General features: G+C 41.0%; 1 protein-coding gene across 2 annotated transcripts in view; it reads right to left on the bottom strand.

Moving 5' to 3' along the window:
- Positions 1-18,807, bottom strand: part of dop1b (DOP1 leucine zipper like protein B) — a 137,525-nt gene that overhangs the window by 39,023 nt on the left and 79,695 nt on the right. For both annotated transcript variants that reach the window (XM_078560234.1, XM_078560235.1), the window contains exons 15-22: positions 17,912-18,183; positions 16,859-17,011; positions 12,844-12,944; positions 11,492-11,682; positions 6,540-8,160; positions 3,678-3,789; positions 1,679-1,867; positions 903-1,028 (exon numbers count right to left, since the gene is read on the bottom strand). In XM_078560234.1, coding sequence (XP_078416360.1) covers positions 903-1,028; positions 1,679-1,867; positions 3,678-3,789; positions 6,540-8,160; positions 11,492-11,682; positions 12,844-12,944; positions 16,859-17,011; positions 17,912-18,183 — 2,765 coding nt within the window. The remainder of the gene's footprint in view (positions 1-902; positions 1,029-1,678; positions 1,868-3,677; positions 3,790-6,539; positions 8,161-11,491; positions 11,683-12,843; positions 12,945-16,858; positions 17,012-17,911; positions 18,184-18,807) is intronic.

The following is an 18,807-nucleotide window of genomic DNA, read 5'->3' as shown; positions in this document are numbered from 1 at the left end:
AATTATGGTAAAAGCTTCAAAAATAGGACATGGAGAAAATGAATAGAAATAAATGTAAAATCTTGCATTTAGAAGCAGCTCATCATTTCCTCAGGATGTCCCCAAGTATTTCACATCCAATTATCTACTTCTCAAAATGTCACTGTTGTTAGGCAGGTTCAATTGAGGCGTTCAAGAGGGCATTAGATGATTAGTTGAATCAAAACAATGTGCACGGGTACGGGGAAAAGGCAGGGCAATGGCACAAGGTCATAATGCTCATTTGGAGAGCCGATGCAGACACGATGGGCCAAATGGTCTCCGTCTGTGCCGTTAAAATTCTGTGATTCTGTTATGTAGGGAAGCACTGCAGTCAATTTTGTGCACATCAAGGTTCCACAGGCAGCAAATAAGCCCAAGTTCAAACTCATCAGTTTTGATAGTGATGAATGAGGGAGGAATGGTGGTCAAGACATCAAGAGGAAAAAAAATCTTCTTTGAATAGCTCAATGGGATCTTTTAACGCTGCACAGACAGCACTTCAGTCTAACGTCTTATCTGACAACGTAATGCTCCCTCCATACAGCACTTAAGGGTCAGCCTAGAAGAAGTGTTCAAATCCAGGATTAGGGCTCGAACCCACAACCTTTAATTTGTTGGGGTTTTAAGCCATTTGAATCAGTGCCGTAATGAGTGTAATTTTTTTAAAAAAAGGTGCCCCTGGTGTTCGGGCTGTTTTATTACAGTAATAGCAATGTTTTTAAGCATTTTAGTACGCGAGAATGAATAAATTATACATGAGCTGAAAATAAATAAAATTGATGGCCCAGCAGGCAGGAATTTTCTTGAACTCAATGAAAGTCAAGATTAAACTAATATCCTTGCAATGCAAACATGCCTTGAGCAATAAACACTGGTCTTACCTTGTTTTGACTCAGTATTTTGCTGCTTTTCTTCTTGTTCCACACGGCTGCCACAGCCGCCATCAGGTGGACACCCATCTGAGCAGCAAATGGATTCAGGAGCTCCAAGATTTTCTGTCTAAGTGTCTTTTAAAATTAAAAAATGGTCAAAATATGAAAAATGGGCCCTTGGGGGGTTTTTCTTCTTCTTTGCTCCCATTTTTACAGCCCGACATTTGCAGGTGTGACTGCCCTATCGCAACCTCCCTCCGCATCCGAAACATACTGAAAACCCTCCAATGAAATCTATCAGCATTCAGCTTTCAGTAATGTCACAAGTGTAGGGAAAATCTTTGCCTCCATATCGTTCTTTTGTTTCTCTAGTTCTCCAGTGAAAGAAAGCAAAATGTCCTACAAAGCTTGGTTTTCCTGATATAAGATTACTGCCAAATAATATAAACAATTTACAAAAATAGTGAACACAGTTCCTCAAAGGTGCTAACGCTAGGTTTACTGCAATCGTCAACCTGTCTGCTAAAACTCCAGCCCATTCAGCCTCATTTGACTGAAGACAAAGTTGGATTTCAGTTACAAGTAGGCGAGAAAGCCCATCACCACATCTGTCTCGTGCTATGATGGGTAATGCCTTTTGAAAAATTCCTAATAATGCAGTAAGACTGCGTTGTTTTAAAGTGGCAGGTAATTAGTGGTCAGAATTATACAGGTTATAATTGAACAATTAAGTCAACCTCTCCGCAGTCCAACCCCTCAAAATAAGGGAATTAATCACTACTAACTTTGGTTGATTTAAAGTAAATGGATGACGAGGCCTTGCTAGTATCAAGCAAATTCATGTGCTTTCTCTGGGATTCTTCTCTTCGGACTACACCCCAGAGAAGAGATGTAGAGTTGATGATTAAAGGCAATTCTTCAAGGACAGCATTCTTCGCATTTTTCATGCTTGTGGGGTCACCTGTGGTGGTAGACTGATACAAAATGCATAGACAGTGCATAAAGACAAATAGCTTTCTTTAACATATATAAAAGAGAAAGTTGAAGTATACAAGCAAAAAAAAAAAAGAAAAAGCATTCAAAATGCAGGTCAAGTCAAAAATTCTTATGAAGATACCCAGCTGAATCATGAATTCACCTCTTCAGTCAAGGACATGGGTGCACAGCTCCTTCCCAAGATGCTACTGATGCCCAACGCTTGGCCTTGCCCTCCATGAAATTTTGATAGATCTTTTTTCTGTTAGGTATAACTGGTCGGCTGTGCCTTTTCTGTTTGCATTTTACATTTCCTGCATTGGACCAGATTCTTTCCTTTCTTGCTCTTCAAAGCGTGGAATAATACTACTGAGGAATGAAACTCTGGCCATTTCATGTACCCAGTGCCAGCATTAAGCACTGCCAAGTCAGTGTCCTTAAACACAGCCCAAAATGGTCATTCAGCCCCAACCACAATAGCACCCCGGCTAGGTGGCTTTTCCTGCACTGGCCTTCTGAGAAAACTAATCAGTGGCAAAGTATAAATAGTTTTGTGTTGTGGACGGATACCCACTTAGAACTAGATCGAGACTGCCCGCATGTATTTCACATGGAATCCTTAAGCCCAGCAGAGAGAGGGGACCTCCATCCAGTCAGGGCCATTTATTCTGCAGCTCTTTAAACTTGCACAGGGAAGGTTTAGTCCTCAGCTATCTGGATTGCTGTAAACATTTTTAATTATGGAGAAATGCAATGTAAGAAATGGATGGTCATTTTCCGCTCCCCCGTCCGCTCCTTCTCTTCTGAAGTCAGTAATGTGCCCACCGCCACTGAGGTATTGCCCATATGTTAGCCTAACCATTAAAGAGGGCATTTAACCATAGAGAAGGGAAGCAATTATAACCTACTCCAAATCCTACCCTCACCAACATACCAAGTTCCTGAGTTTGGGCTTCAGGACGAATGTTAGCTACAGGCCCTCATAAGCAGAACAAAATAGGATGAAGGAAAAGGATAATATTATGCTTGTTAATATACCCTCAAATTCAGTTTAAGCGCCTGGCTCCTTTGAAATTTTTTTGCACGCCCACATAGATGCCATAACTTTAAAGAGCCAACTCATGCGTAGCCTGCACAGGAACCTTTGGGTTGCTGCACAGTCATGCAGCTGAGGGGGAACACATATGTTCATATCTTCTCCATAAACAGACCAAGATGTGCATATTAAAAGTAGGTGTTAAGGAGTTGCTTTGTTTAGAACTGAGCAATAATGTGCTGACTGGGCATCTGACACCTAACCATTAGCCCACACAAGACATATACTTATACATGTTGAGAATTTTCAGACTTCCTTTTCTGTTCCTGCTCCCCACATGAAGTGAAGCATTGTCCATCTTTCAAGACATTTCCCTCTCACTCTCCTCCATCCCCGGTCTCTCAACAACTGTGCTGTATTAATGGTATATCAATTGTGTTTCAATGTATACAGGTGGAGGGCATTGAGCACATATAAAGAGACATTCCCTTCAAGAGGCTGTTAATTTGCTTAATTAGTTAATTAGTTTTATAATTAAACTCAAAAGAGTGTAAAGAAATATTTATCGAAATGGTGATGGGGTTGGGTTAGGGGATGTAGGCTTGTAATGTTTCACTCTTCACAATAAATGCGTGACTGAATAAAGATCAACTCCAGTACTGTCCTTCACCAACTGGCTTTCTGGAGTACAGCATCACAACAACCAACTGTAGCATCACTGTAGGCACAGGCAATATCTGAACGTGTATGCTCACCGATTAATGAGGAAGTACCTTTTTTGTCTGTGCTGAGCTATCCAAAAGACAATAGTGAGAAATGGTAGTGAGGCCTTCCAAAAGGGTCAGTGGATAATCTGGAGGGATATTTTCCTTTTTTGAAGTGGTGCTAAGGAATAAAAAAGAGAAAAAAATTAAATGAATGCATTTTACGTATCAACATGGTGATCCGACAAAAATGTGACTCAAGACTATTTGCTACATAATCAATTGCAGCCCGACCATACCTCTTTTGCACTTACTAGCTCAGATTTGAGCTGTCAGAGCCAGGTGCAAACACTGGTTGAAGCAACTAAATGCTCAAAAAGGTTCAACAATGACTATCTTTTCTCTTTACAGACGTCAACAGATTTGCTGCGAATTTTCAGTATTTTCTGATTACAGTTTAAAACAATTCTATGCGGCTCACTATCACCTTCTCAAGAGCAACTTGGGGGAGAGCGGGCAATAAATGCTGGCCCAGCCAGCGAAGCCCACATCCCATGAATGAATATTTTAAAAAGCATATAATATGCCCAGAGGAGGTCAGGTCATACTTGAGTCAAGAAGATATAATAATGTCTATAATGTTATTGGAAATTATTTTAAAATAGAGTTTAGTGGTGTCTGTGTCTATGTATGTGTGTGTGTGTCTTGATTGGATTAAAGCCAGCTGGTCTACAGGCTTTGACGTATAGAAGGGAAGTAGGTTTGAAATGGTAATTAGATAAACATAGGGAAATAGAAGGTGAGGTGTAAAGGGGGCAATTTGCATTTTTAAATAGACCATTCAAAAGAGTGGGTGAAATATTACACCTAACCAGGTGCAGCTTGGAAACGTGTTTATTTTTATATAAAGCTTACTAGTAGAGTGGGTATTATGAAAGGATTTTATTGTTAGAAGATTTAAAATTTTTTAAAAATCTAGTGACAATGAGAATTTGCATTCAAAGAAGAAAATATGTATAAAGGAAGAGAAGGCTGTTGATAAAAGGAGGAGGGATTCTAAGATCTAAAGCTCCAGGCTGTAAGCCTCAAGTCTGTCTGCAAGGATCCAGAGCTGAAAGAAACTCATTTTGAATGTGACTGTCCAGGGTGTGCATTGCCAGGAGTCTCTTTAAATCTGTGTGTTTTACTGTCGCCTTAGCGAGGATCTAACTGAGAGTTAGATTAATTAGGGGATTTTTGTAGTTATTATTGTAGCAATTTTACAGACATATTTATGTGCTTACAATCTTTTTTGTATTAATAAATGTTTAATTTAGTTTTATAAAAAACCTCTTGATACTCAGTGGTCTTATTACTACCACATTCAAAGCCTGCATCTCGAAACATACAAATTGCAAAAATGGGTTATGTTTCAAATTTCCCTCAGTCTTACCATCAGCTGTGTCATAATACTTGACGCAGAGTCAAACCCCATATCCCCTCTTAAAAAAAAGCACTTCTTAGTGATGTGAAAATAGAAGCATAAATCCAGAATCAGAACCTGAACCAACTCTGGACTGAATCAAAGCCAAATAGTGCACAAATTCCTGGGACAGGCCACCTCACATTACTTTGGCACGACATTATGTAGACTATAACATTAAGACAGTGTCAAATTGAATTCAGGAAGTCTTCAATTATAAAGTTAATCCAGGGGTTTTTAAAAAGATATTTGGAGAAAGCAAATACTGCTGCCTTTATTTTCAAAACAATTAAATAATTTACTGCCTGGGATCACTGCACTGTGAACATGAGCAATAAGCACACATTTGCAGACTTCTGGCCTAGTGGAGTGCACATGATTTGCTATCAAATATCACTTAGGTGTTTGCAGCTGAGCTGTGTATTACAGAAATTACCGCACCAAATGTCAAAAGGACACGGAATTGGCCTATTCATTCCTCTATCTGGGAGAGGCAGTAAGGATCATACCGCAGGGAAGTTAAGCCTAATTTCATTTTTGCAAGTTTACACTAAGCATTCACTCTATTTTCTAGCAAAGTGTGATTACAGAATATCATCTCAACTACTATGCAACTGCTTTCAGCCATTCTGCTTTCCAGCTTTCGCCCAAACTGAGCACAAATTATGGATTGAACTCAATCTTCCCAGTCCATGTGGCTGGAAACCACATTCAGCAACGTATTCATCAAATGCAATATTAAGAGATTAAACTGTTCACATTTGCATATGTAATCACCCAAAAAATACTTCAGCATTATTACTCCTCCAGAACTTATCTTCTAAGAAAGTGACTGATATTCAAGGATATTAAGTATAGCTCTTAAAAAAGCATTGGAAGCTTTTTTTTAAATATATCTGTACATGGGACCTGTGCATCCCTGGCAAGGCCAGCATTTATCGTCCATCTCTAATTGCCCTTGAGAAAGTGGTGGTGAGCCGCCTTTCTGAACCACAGCAATTTCTAACAACAAAAACAAAAGCACCTGGAAAAATTCAGCAGGTCTGACAGCGTCTGCGGAGAGGAATACAGTCAATGTTTCAAGTCCATATGACTCTTCACCAGAACCATTCTGGTGAAGAGTCATACGGACTCGAAACGTTAACTGTGTTCCTCTCCGCAGACGCTGTCAGACCTGCTGAGTTTTTCCAGGTATTTTTGTTTTTGTTTCGGATTTCCAGCATCTGCAGTTTTTTGCTTTTAATTTCTAATAACAGTTGCATGCGGAACTTAGTATAGGAAGAGATAATGGCATTATTGCTTCGCTTCAATCAGATTATAATGCATCAAATAATGTTGGTTAAATGCTAAGTAAATCAATGACAGAGTAATGGAAGCAACCACAACACCACTTTAAACAAACATCAAGTCCCGATGCATTAGGAGATACCTATCAAAAATAGAGAGAGAGAAAAAGGATACTTGCGTACCTTGCGGTGTTCTTTTCACTCTCACATTCATCCTGCTGAACAAGATCATCAAGGTTTCTACAGATCCGGGCAACAAATGGCGCAACCACCAGCCCCAAGGATTTTCCAAGGTAAGGTAGGGAGGCAGTGACCAGGCTCACCCACGGTGGATGAATACTATAACCGTATTGAGGTTCTAAGGCCCTGACAACTGCTGACACAAACATTCCCTGGGCGGTGATTGCCTGAGAGTCTACAAACCCCATGGCAGTAATAGATTGTTGGAAGCTCATGACCTTTTGCCACTCCTTGGAAAGGTCAGAGGAGCCCTCGTGTTCAACAGCTGTCTGACCAAGGTGGTGCTCCAGTACAATCAGGACCTGCAGCAACTTCAGGAGTTCAATCTGAAGAGGGTGCTCACTCCAAATCTGGTCCTGACCAAAGTTAATGAGGCTTTCCTCAGACAGGCCTTCTTCAACGAATTGATCGCTGGATTCTGCAAAGCTGAGTGTGTAACTCTTCTCGCTGATGTACATGGATGCAGAAAGGGAAAGTAGCACATATTCCTGAACCTTCCACTTGGTCAGCAAGTTGTTGATGAGATCAATGTTTTTGCCATCAGCCGATTTCACAATTGCAACCAGCTGCGTCATGATCCGAATCAGGACTTGCACGCTATTCACTTGGACATCCCTGTTTCCCAACAAATCCTTGTGACTCAACCTCATCTGGCACGGATAGTAGGATCTCAAGAAATTCAGACAGAGGTAAATTAGCAATTCTATCAATGAGGAATGGTGATGGCATGTGGGCAATGCCTGACTTGAAAGCTTGCCATAAAAACTCATGCCCAGGATGGACTCCTGATGGCGAGCTAGAAGGTTATGTATAAGACTCAGCTGGCTGGTGGAATTGGTATCTATATATGTGGCAGACAGCGCCTCAGTAAATTCCTTGGGAGTGGTTTTCAAAACAGCTTCCAGGACAGAAAAAGCATACAGCACTCGTTTAGAATCATAAGGCTGGATATATAACAAGACATGTTTGAACAAAGCTTCCACTAAAGCATGTTTCTCTTGTTGCCGTTTTAAAAGTTTTTCTCGGGTAATTAACTGCAATTCCAAATCTATTTCTTCCTCGTCACTGGATAGTGACTGTGACATCTGTGTTCTTTCAGAGTCAGTATGAACCAGCATCAAATGGGTTTTGGGCTGAGGGCCACTACTGGCCATCCTGTCCATGATAGCTCTCTCATGTAGCACAAGTCCCTCTTCTTCAATATTGCTTGTGGTACCTTGGTGCTCTGGGGATGGTGGCGAAACAGAGGAGGTGATTCCTGAAGAGACAGCTCCCGAACTGGTATCGGTGGACTCCGTGTGCTCACTGCTATCCTTGCTTTCTTCCAGAGGGACATTCTGGGCTGGTTCACCAAACGAATGGTTGGTGCTTTTCTTTAACACTTCCCGATTCAGGCCTGATCTTTCAGGATCTCCTTCCATTTCAGCCCAAAGAGCATCCCTGTCCACTGATGAAACGTGAGCAAATATAAAGCTTTCCTCAGAACTTGTTTCAACCATTTCTAGTGGTGTACTAAAGGCTTTCGGGTAGGTAGACACCCTGTTGTACAAAAACTGGACATCTTCTGAAACACAATAAAAAACAATTAATATTTACCCCTTGCTGTGAAAGTCTACCTCAAGTAATCCTGCAGCATACAAATCTCTCTTTGGACTCAACAGGACCAACATTCAGACTTTCCCAATTAGCAAAGTTGCAGCCTAGTGTGGGACTGAGACAGATAGACAGGGACTTGCTAAATTCGATCTCTGCTGATTTTGCTAATCTTGTTCATGGCTGCAACTTGAATGGTGACTACTGGCCTCAGGACAGTTGGGCAGAGAACAGAGATGGTGTGACGGAACGGAAAAGGAGACAAAATCACTTCCTGTGACTCGTGCTGGGAGAGAGTATGGGTTTGGACAGGATAAGATCCAACTCAGCAGTGATGCGTTATATGTTTCAACAGTCTAACTTCTTGATGGCACAAGGCACAAGAGTGCCCTGACATCCAAATTCCAGTAAGAGTCAGCAACTGGAAAACTACATGTACAGGGGTCAAGCAACCAAAATATCTTCCCCCACATTGCTAAAGTGAGCACTGCGTCCAAAGCAATAATGGAAATCCATCGCTGGATCATTTATTCTTCCAATTGAAAACTGCATTGAAGATGGGGTCTTATTCAATCAGAGAGAGAAATAAAATGAAAAAGGGGTAACAACACTCAAAAATATTTTAAAGATATTGCTGGAGAGAGAGACATGTTGCCAAAGCTTTTCGTCCGGTGTTCATCAATACCAACAGTAAAGGGAATAACAATTTATACTGCATGAGGAGAGAGTGCTGATTGGTTGGCAAGTGAACTTTGATTGGTAGAGGCTGTAACAACAGCAGTATCAATTATTTACAGGCAATTTGAACTTTTTAAAGGAAGACTTTGTTTTTTAAAAAAAAAAATAAGTAAAAACACTGAGCAAAAGATGGCTGATAATCTATAGTGACCACTTTCTGGAAAATTCCGATCTGGATAATACTTGACTGACTGGTCCCGAGAGGACATGGAACGTTGTACCTGAAAGGTGCCACAGCCGCCTTCAAACAGAAAGGGAGATAGGAAAGATGCAAAAGACTGAATTTTAATCTCCTGTGGTTGCGGAGACAAAAGACTGCCTTGCACATCTCAGCAGACGTTCAAAATCCACCTTCAGTTGATTTATATCTCAGAATGTGTAAATGGTCTGAGATGAAAAGAACATGGACTCTGGGTGAGTCATAGTTCTTTCCCTTCCAGAATACGCAGGGAAAAATCAGTTAAAAAGCTGATGTGTGATTGTGTGTAAAAGCAAGCAGATGAACAAGAACAAGTCTGTCACCCTATTGCAGCTTGCAGGCAAAGGATCTCTCTCTGTGTTGCTGGAGGCGAGGATTAGCAGAAGCCACAATCTAAAGGAAATAGGACAACTTTTCAGCCACCCTGCAGAATCAAGTGTCTCTAAACTAACTGCAAAACCGCCAAAGTCAGCTCGACTAGAATCACCCAATTTACCGCCATCTACACCTCACAGAGAAGCCAAAGGCTGACTTGGATATATTTTTTTAAAATTTAATTTGGACTCTTAACAGCTCATTTCTGAAGTGTGTGTGTGTGTGACGCATTTTTATTATTTTTCTCAGGTTTTAGTAGCTAATAAACTTACTCTTTCTTTCACTCAAGAAAGCATGGTTAAATTGGCTCCTTCTAAATACATCGGGAAAATGTATAAATGAGGGGGTTGAGGGGAGGGATCCCTTTTAAATTAACCTTGTTGCGACCAAAGGGATTGAATAAAAAAGGGGAACCAGCTCATTACTCCTCATCCAAGAGCATTAACAAAATTGGAGTCCCGTTTGGGAAGTTAACAAATTGAGGGACCACGCCCTAGGACCAGTCATCATAAGGCTTTTCTATGGAAAATGTCCCAGGGAACAGTAAACTGCCAAACCTTTATTCAAATTCAAACCAGGCAATTGGGCAACACTTGCTAAACAATCCTGACTGTGCTAAGAATTACACTGAAAACCAATTTAAGATTATCAGTTGGGCCTGCAGTGTGGCACACTTACACATGATAGAAGTTACATATAGTCACACATAGAGCCCTGTCCTTTGCAGAAAGAAGGAGAATATCCATGCATTGTGCCTTTTTCAGCTAAACAAAAATGTGGGCGACAGCCATTCATTCCCTGGTTCATTCCTCATGGCAATGCTGTGACCAGATTCGAACCTCCTGGTTTGAATTTGAACAAAAGCTTGGCAGTTAACTGTCCCCTGATGCATTCTCCATGGCAATGCCTCTACCAATCAGAGTCCACTTGCCAACCATTCAGCACTCTCTTCTCATGTAGTAGAAATTGTTGCTGTCTTAACATTCTTGCGAACTGTCCTGATGAGTGCAAGATGAAAAGCTTTGACAGCCTGCCTCTTTTTTCAGTGATACTCAAGTTCTGTACTACCAAATGACTATTTTAAAAATAATTTTGACATTATTGAAAATGTCGGTTACTATGGTAAAATTTCTGTATGGATCTAGCAGCAGAAACAGAAACTCTTCTGCCTGTAATACTGTATCAGTCAAGTCTCTGCCACCTTAATTTCTTCAAATACAAAATATTCCCTTCAACACAATTAAAATAAAAGTGTAAATCTGCAGGGGCCACAACACCCGCTCCATAACCAAAACCCACTGCTAAAATTCTCTCTTCTGGATGGATAGTTCTGGGAGTGACCTGTGTAACCTTACAATAGTCAACTCACCAAAAAAAAGAAATTTGAAAACATCAAATATTGGTGTGTCATATTTGTATAGCTTATAACTCAGAAAACAGTGAGTGTAAGTTAGACTAGGATAAAGCCCAACATCCTTAAAGATTACACATTTAGTTATTATTTAGTAGTTACAACACAGTCACAGGCCATTTGGCCCAACAGGTCTATACCGATGTTTATGCTCCACAAGAACATCCTCCTCATCTCTCTTCACCTAAATCCATCAACATACCATCTATACCTTTCTTCCTAGTGTGCTTATCTAGCTTCTCCTGAAATGCATCTATGCTGTTCTCCTCAATTACTTCCCGGCCCAGCATATTCCACATTCTAAACAGCTCACCGGCGAAAAAAATTTTGCTCAAATTCCCTGTTGGAATTATTAGTGACTATCTTATGCTTCACGCTTCCAATTCTGGTCTTATCTGCAAGTGGAAATATCTTGTCCATGTCTACCTTTTCATAACCTTGAAGACTATGAGATCATCCCTGATGAAGAAAGGCAGAGTCTCATAAGTTAGCATAGCTCATTCTCCATTACATTTTTCACTAATCTTAAGGTAGAGTAGATGTGGTTTTTCACTCCACCCATGCAATATTTGGTATTACCTCCCAGTACTTTCTTTTTCAGGCACAGGATGGATGTGCGTTGTGTCTTTGGGTTGAGAAGCAGCAGGAAGACCGGTTCTAGAATTCGAGCAACATCATTCAAGGAGAGGGCACGGACAAGCCAACCCTGTGCTGCTGCCCCGATCGCTCCATCAGAACAGTTCAGGCTGTCCAACACCACAAAGAGGCTCCTGAACAGAAGGATTAAACAGACACCATGAGATTACACAGGGTGTTTAAAAAGCACAGTGTAAATATTTCCATCAGCACTGTGGGTGCCCCTACACCAGGTGGACTGCAGCGGGTCAAGCCGGCAACTCGCCACCACCTTCTGAAAGGCAATTAGGGATGGGAAAGAAATGCTGGCCTTGTCAGTGACATCCACGTTCTGAGAAATTACTTTCAAAAAAATGGAGTGGCTTACTTTGCTGGGGGAGGTCTTGTGACGGAGTGAGTCGTGACCCTGCCTCTAAGCCAGAAGCTCCAGGTTCAAGTCCCACCCCAGGACTTGATACCTGAGGAATGAGAGAGCATAATGCAGCCAAACGAGTGTCAACCTGCAAATCCTTTCAACGTACGCCAATGGCAGGTGGCAAGAGCGGGAGAGATTCCTGGTCAGCCATATGATGGAACGAACATTGGAGCCTCTATCATCACTATCCATTGCTCTAAACCACAACATGCATGCAAAATATGCATGTTGTCACAGCAATTCAGACTGCCTGAACCACCACCAGCATTTATTGCAATTTCCCCATTCCCCTTGAACTGCTTGGCTTACTTAGTCATTTCAGGGGACGTTTAAGAGTCAACCACATTGCTGCTAGGCCAAGCCAGTTAAGGACAGCAGAGTTCCTTCCCTAAAGGGGATTAGTGATCCAGACAGGTTTTTACAACAAACAAATGGTTGTTTTGTAGTCACCATTATTGAGACTAGCTTTCAATTCTGGATTTATTAATTGAATGCCATGATGGGATTTGAACTCATGTCCCCAGAGCATTAGGCTGGGCCTCCAGATTATAGTCCAATGGCATTACCACTATGCCACCACCTCCCCCTAATCCTGTCCTTCTCCAATATCTTGACACAACACCTTTTCCAGTTTGAGTCACTAACTAGTGAGGAAGGACTGTGACCAAACTATCACTGCTAAGTCTTACGCCACCAAACCCAACGGTAGCACACCCCTCCACCCCAACTCATTGCTGGCTTAGTTTTTCTTTTTATTTCCTAACAGATGTTGATGCAAAGCTGCCAATTGCCTTTCCAACCCGCCCTGACAATACACACAGGAACATTTTCCCTTTAAAAAGGAAACGTACTCTTTGAAATTTCTAGATTATGACATTACCTATCAAATGAACGAGTGCAGAAGGATGTTCTGTTGCTTTGAATGTCCCGTGTAAAATGCCACAATACAGAGAACCTAAAGAGCGCTTCCAGTCGGATTCCCTGTGAGAGAAGAATAAAATCAGTGGCGAATGAGTTAGCTTTGTTCAATAACGGGAGCATCTGGATTTCATTTTTCACTCAGGAATTCAGGATTGGCAGCTTCCGAACCTATGAAACATTTGATTCTACATTCTGCAGAATGCATTACCTAATCAACTGAAGATTTTAGCAGTGGTGAAAGATTACAAGTGTGAAGAGCAAGTCTAGGGTAGTACACCAGTGGTTTAGAGGAGATAAACCATTGCATTTTTCTCCCATCTAGTTACAGTTTTCAGGGTTGGATTATGGAATTTTCAGGGTCCCTCTTTGAGCCCATCATTAGCATCGTGGAGGCAGAATATTCCCAAAACAAAAGGCCCAAGGGTGGATCCAAACTCAGCATGTTATCTGTGAGATGATGGCTTTTGCAGAATAGACTGAATTTCTCACATTTCAGGGATAATTCCTGACTGAGACCTGATTTTAATCAAAGGAGTCTTCCTACATCAAGCGAGGGAAGAAGGCAGAAGGGCAATTTTGTGGTTTCAGAATGGAATGGATATAGGCCAAGGACTCTGCTAGACTTCTGATGTGAAAATGATGAGAAATGAAGAAAACAATTTTTTTCAAAAAAAAGGGAACTTTGATTTCATCAAGGGGGAAGGGCAGCACTATGAAGCACAACTAGCCTTCCTTGCTACGGAAAAATAACCAACGCCCACTCTCCATTACAGTACAAGAATGGGGACTTCAAAATGAGAATCACAAATCAGTATCACACTGTCGTTTGACGCACTTTCAGCTTGATTTCCCATGGTTATATGTAATTCAAGCCAGGAGGATGTGTTAATGATTCCAATATGTAAGCAGGGACATACAAGCACGGGCTACAATCACAACTTGTAATTATATAGCACTTATAATATAGTAAATACCCCAAGGCATTTCACAGTAGCTTTATCAAACAAAATTTGGCATGAAGCCATAAAAGGAGATACTAGAACAGGTGACCAAAAGCTTGGCTAAAGAGGTAAGTTTTAAGTAGTGTCTTAATGGAGACGACATGTAGAGAAGCAAAGATGTTTAGGGAAGAAATTCCAGTACTTGGGGTTCAGGTACAGCTGCCAATCACGAAAAGAAGATCGAACAAGTCTGCCCGAGAAGCCAGAATATGCCTCGGTATATACAAGGACGGATTTTTCTCCCTAAATAACAACCTGCCAATTAAACCATATTACATAAAGATGCATTTCAAGGTTGCATTTCCCTCTATTCGCTGATCATTACTGTAGAAAAAAGTCTTCTGCTTTTGTTTAATGAGGAATTCTAAGCTGGATTGTATTCAAATATTAACAGCTGAGAAATCCTTTTACTTCTTTATCAAAGAAAACCCCAGGTAGATAGAGGATTGGTTAGCTAGCAGGAACATATGAATAAGGAGCAGGAGTAGGCCATTAGGCCCCTCGAGCCTGCTCCGCCATTTAATATCACGGCTGATCGGACAGTAACCTGAAATCTGCATCCCACCTATCCCCGATAACATATCATCCCCTTGCTTATCAAGAATCTATCCACCTCTGCCTTAAAAATATTCAAAGACTCTGCTTCCACCGGAGAGAGTTCCAAAGACTCATAGCCCTCAGAAAAAATTTTTGCCTCATCTCAGTTTTAAATGGACGCCCCCTTATTTTTAAACAGTGGCCTCTAGTTCGAGATTCTCCCACAAGGGGAAACATCCTCTCCACATCCACCCCGTCAAGTCTCCTCAGGATCTTTAATGTTTCAATCGAGGAAACAAAGTAGGCATAAATGAGTCATTTTCATGTTGGCAGGTAATGAGTGGAGTGCCACAGGGATCAGTGCTGGGCCTCAACTATTTACAATCTACTTTAACGAAGAGACTGAATATATGGTTCCTAAATTTGCTAATGACATAAAGATATATGGGAAAGTAAGCTGAGAGGGGGACATAAGGAGCCTGCAAAGGCATATAGATAGGTTAAGTGAGTGAGCAAAAATTTGGAGTATAATGTGGGAAAATGTGAACTTGTCCACTTTGGCAGGAAGAATAGAAAAGTAATATACCATTTAAATGGAGTGACTGCAGAACTCTGTGGTACAAAGGGCACAGGGTGTCCTGATACATGAATCACAAAAAGTTAGTATGCAGTGCGTCAAGTGGTTAGGAAGGCAAATAGATTTTTTTTTAATTCTTTGATGGGATGTGGGCATCACTGGCTAGGTCAGCAATTGTTGCCCATCCCCAATTGCCCTCGAACTGAGTGGCTTGCTAAGCCATTCCAGAGGATTAAAGAGTCAACCACATTGCTGTGGGTCTGGAATTACGTGTAGGCCAGACTAGGTAAGGATGGAAGATTTCCTTCCCTAAAAGAGCAGTAGTGAACTAGTTGGGTTTTTACGGCAAATTGATGATGGCTTCATGGTCACCACGAGACTAGTTTTCAATTCCAGATTAAATTAACAAATTAAATTCCACCAGCTGCCATGGTGGGATTTGAACCCATGTTCCAAGAACCTTAGCCCGGGATTACTGATCTAGTGACATTACCACTAAGCCACCACCTCCCTGAAATGTTGTTGTTTATTGCAAGAGGAATGGAATATAAAAGTAGGGATATTTTGCTACAGATGTACAGGGCATTGGTGAGACCACATCTGCAGCACTGTGTTCAGTTTTGGTCTCCTTAATTAACGAACAAACAAAATTACATTAGAAGCAGTTCAGAGAAGGTTCACTCCACTGATTCCTGGAATGTGGGAGTTTTGAGGGAAAGTTGGACAGGTTGGGCCTGTAACCACTGGAGTTTAGAAGAATGAGAGACGATCCCATTGAAACACGTAAGATCCGAAGGGGACTTGACAGGGCAGATGCTGAAAGGATGTTTCCCCTTGTGGGAGAGACTAGAACTAGGGGACACAGTTCAAAAATAAGATGGAGACAAGAAGAAATGTTTTCTGAGTGTCTTGAGTCTGTGGAGGCAGAGTCCACAGAGAAAAGTGGAGGCAGAGTCATTGAATATTTTTTTAAGGCAGAGGTAAATAGATTCTTGACTAATAAGGGATTTAAAGCATATCAGGGGTTAGGGGTGGTGGGAAGAAGGTGGAATTAAAGCCACAATCAGCCATGATCTTATCGAATGGCAGGGCAGACTCAAGGGGCTGAATGGCCTACGCCTGTTCCTAAGTTGTATGTTTTTTTCTATACGTATGTTTGTAGATTTACAAACATGAATCTGTAGACTAGGAACAGTCAATATTACTATTCCTAGTACAAACTCAGTGTCAAACTTTAAAATAAAATCTGTGCAAGAAATGTTTGATAAAAAAAGTGAAAAAGGTGCCAAGTAACAAACAGTGAAAGCTCAGCAACTGCAGGCAAAAAAATAAATACACTTCTGAACTCTGGCAGAATAAATGAACGAATGCTAGCATTGCTTAATAGGAGGAACAACTGAACTAGTCAGCTGAGACCAACAGCAGACCTTCCTACTCCCAAAAGGTTTCCCTGTGAACTCAACATTTATATTGCAAGAATTAAAGCAGCAAATAAAACTGGGGATAAAATTGGTGTTCATTCTCCAGTAAATAACTTAGCACTCAGATATCTTTGGAATAATGCCCATTCAAGATTGAATCAGACAGAAATTAAATGTAATTGGTTGAATTGGTTTTTAAATGTCGCAGTTCTTGGTAACCTTATTATAGTACAATAGATTCTGTTGTCAGTCTCTGAGCAACTACATCAACAGAAAAAGATAGGCTAATTAATTTTTTTAAACAAGAAGTTCTTTGTCACAACGTGACTCATTTTTGATCTTGAATATTAGTACCTACCCAAGGGTTGGTTTCATTTACTCACTCTGTTTAAGGGGAACGATACAATAATGATCGAAAAAAAATAAAAGGAAGCTCACTTTATCCTTGTGAAGCAAGGCCTGGCAAATAATGTCCTCGCAAATGTTAGCAGCCGGAGCAAGGCAGTGCAATTTATAAAAGAGTTCAACAGAAGTGATGTGGTGCTCCCTGCTCTCCTTATTGAGTTGGTTCCATAACACATGTGCAACTCTCTGTTGAGAAAATTAATACAGATATATTTTAAAATAGATATCTTTATTGAATACAAAACATGAGATTTAACCCATATTTAAAAACGCACATTTAAAAAGTATGTATTCATAAGATGTCCTGGAAGTATTAAGGCTACACAATCTACACAGCTATGGAACTAAATGGACAGCTACCTTCAGAGACCCAGCACAGACAATGGACCGAATGGGCTTCTGGTCTGTAATATTTAGTGATTCACTTAAAGAATGCCCTAGAGGCAGAGGAAAGCAGGGTTTTTTTACACATGTATTATTCACAATAGTTTGGAGGGTAGGCAGTTTTATAATTAGGAGTGTTATGAACAAAGAGTGATGGGGAAAGCGATCTGTGCACGTGTAATAATTCCATGGACTGGAATCTCGGATTTTATCAGTTGCTGACGTGCTTTCCATGTGTGGAAAGAGATAGTGAGAGAAAGATTTTTCTTCCCTAGAAAGAGGAAGAAAAGTCATGACTAGGCTGATCCACCACCTACTGGCAACTATACACAGGGCTTGTTTACAGTGATGTGGGAATAGGACACACGCAAACACACAGAAGAATTCCTCAGCTTTGATATTTCTCCAGTGTATCCATAATTCAAGAACTTCTCAAAAGTAAGTTTACACTTGCAAGTTATTGTTAGCATGATGATTTTGACAAAAACAATTTGTAGAGAAAAATAAAGTGCGACACTTGAAACTCAATATCTCATTGTTTCCCCAGTAATCACTCATTGATGGACTGTACCCATCAATCCTTCACCCAAATGGTATGCCACTCCACAGATTCTTTATAACTAAAGTTTGCATATAAGCTTGTCACAGGTGAGCAGAATTACTACAACAAATGTGTGAAATAACACTGCCCAAGCAATGTACCTGATAAAAATTGGTTCTCTCAGCCATAAGCTTCAATGTTGCTGGTGTAATGGGTGGTAGAGTCATCATCTGCAACTTCCCAAGGAATGCTCTGTATTCAGAACTTTTGTAACGCTTGACTTTGTCTTCGATAACGAGCGCCAATGAGTGAGAGTGGTTAATCATTTCCAGCAAAGTAGATATTGCTACATTTTGTACATGACAGTCACTGATACAGCAAGATAGAGTCATCAGCGACTTCAGCCAGAGAGGAAGGAAACCATCGCCATCGCCTGAAGGATTCAAGCAGAGATTGATTGCCATATCAGACGCATCTCATTAACAAAGAAACCTTAATAACAGAAAGTTGCTTTAGTGCACCAACTACCAAAAGAATATTATTTGTGCCAAAATGTAATTATGGTGACAGCGGGGTGCAGGGTTTTTCCTTTGGTTCAATCTCTCAATCTTCTTCAGTGTCAATGGTAAGGGTCAAGATCAGCTCAAATAGCCCAGGAAGGGAGAGGGCAATAAAACATTTAAAGCAGGGCCCACTAAAGGCAGAGTTAGTTGCTATAGAATACATCTGAGCCACCCAACTAAGATTGTTCAGTTCCCACCATGACTGCCATACAGGGAGGGGTGGGAGCAAGGGACAGTGGGGGGGAGAAAGGCTGCAATTGGCCTCAGTTTGCTTGGGCCAAGGAGGAGAAAAATGATTCAGGGTTTCCACATTTCATCATAAACTAGTGCCTGCCCTTGAAAAGTGGCAAAGGACAGGGTTAGACTTGGCCTTTATTTCAGCAGAGTCCAGTAACCTAGCAACACTCAATTTTCATGGGGCCAAACATGAAAGGCATCGTAGCACAATATGGGAGGGCACGTGGTGCCCCTGAGGCACAAACCTGCAGGAATAA

Source organism: Cetorhinus maximus, chromosome 16, assembly GCF_964194155.1.
Source record: "Cetorhinus maximus chromosome 16, sCetMax3.hap1.1, whole genome shotgun sequence".
NCBI classification, from domain to species: domain Eukaryota; kingdom Metazoa; phylum Chordata; class Chondrichthyes; order Lamniformes; family Cetorhinidae; genus Cetorhinus; species Cetorhinus maximus.
The sequence above is the reverse complement of the archived record's forward strand: the minus strand, read 5'-3'. Positions and strand labels throughout refer to the sequence as shown.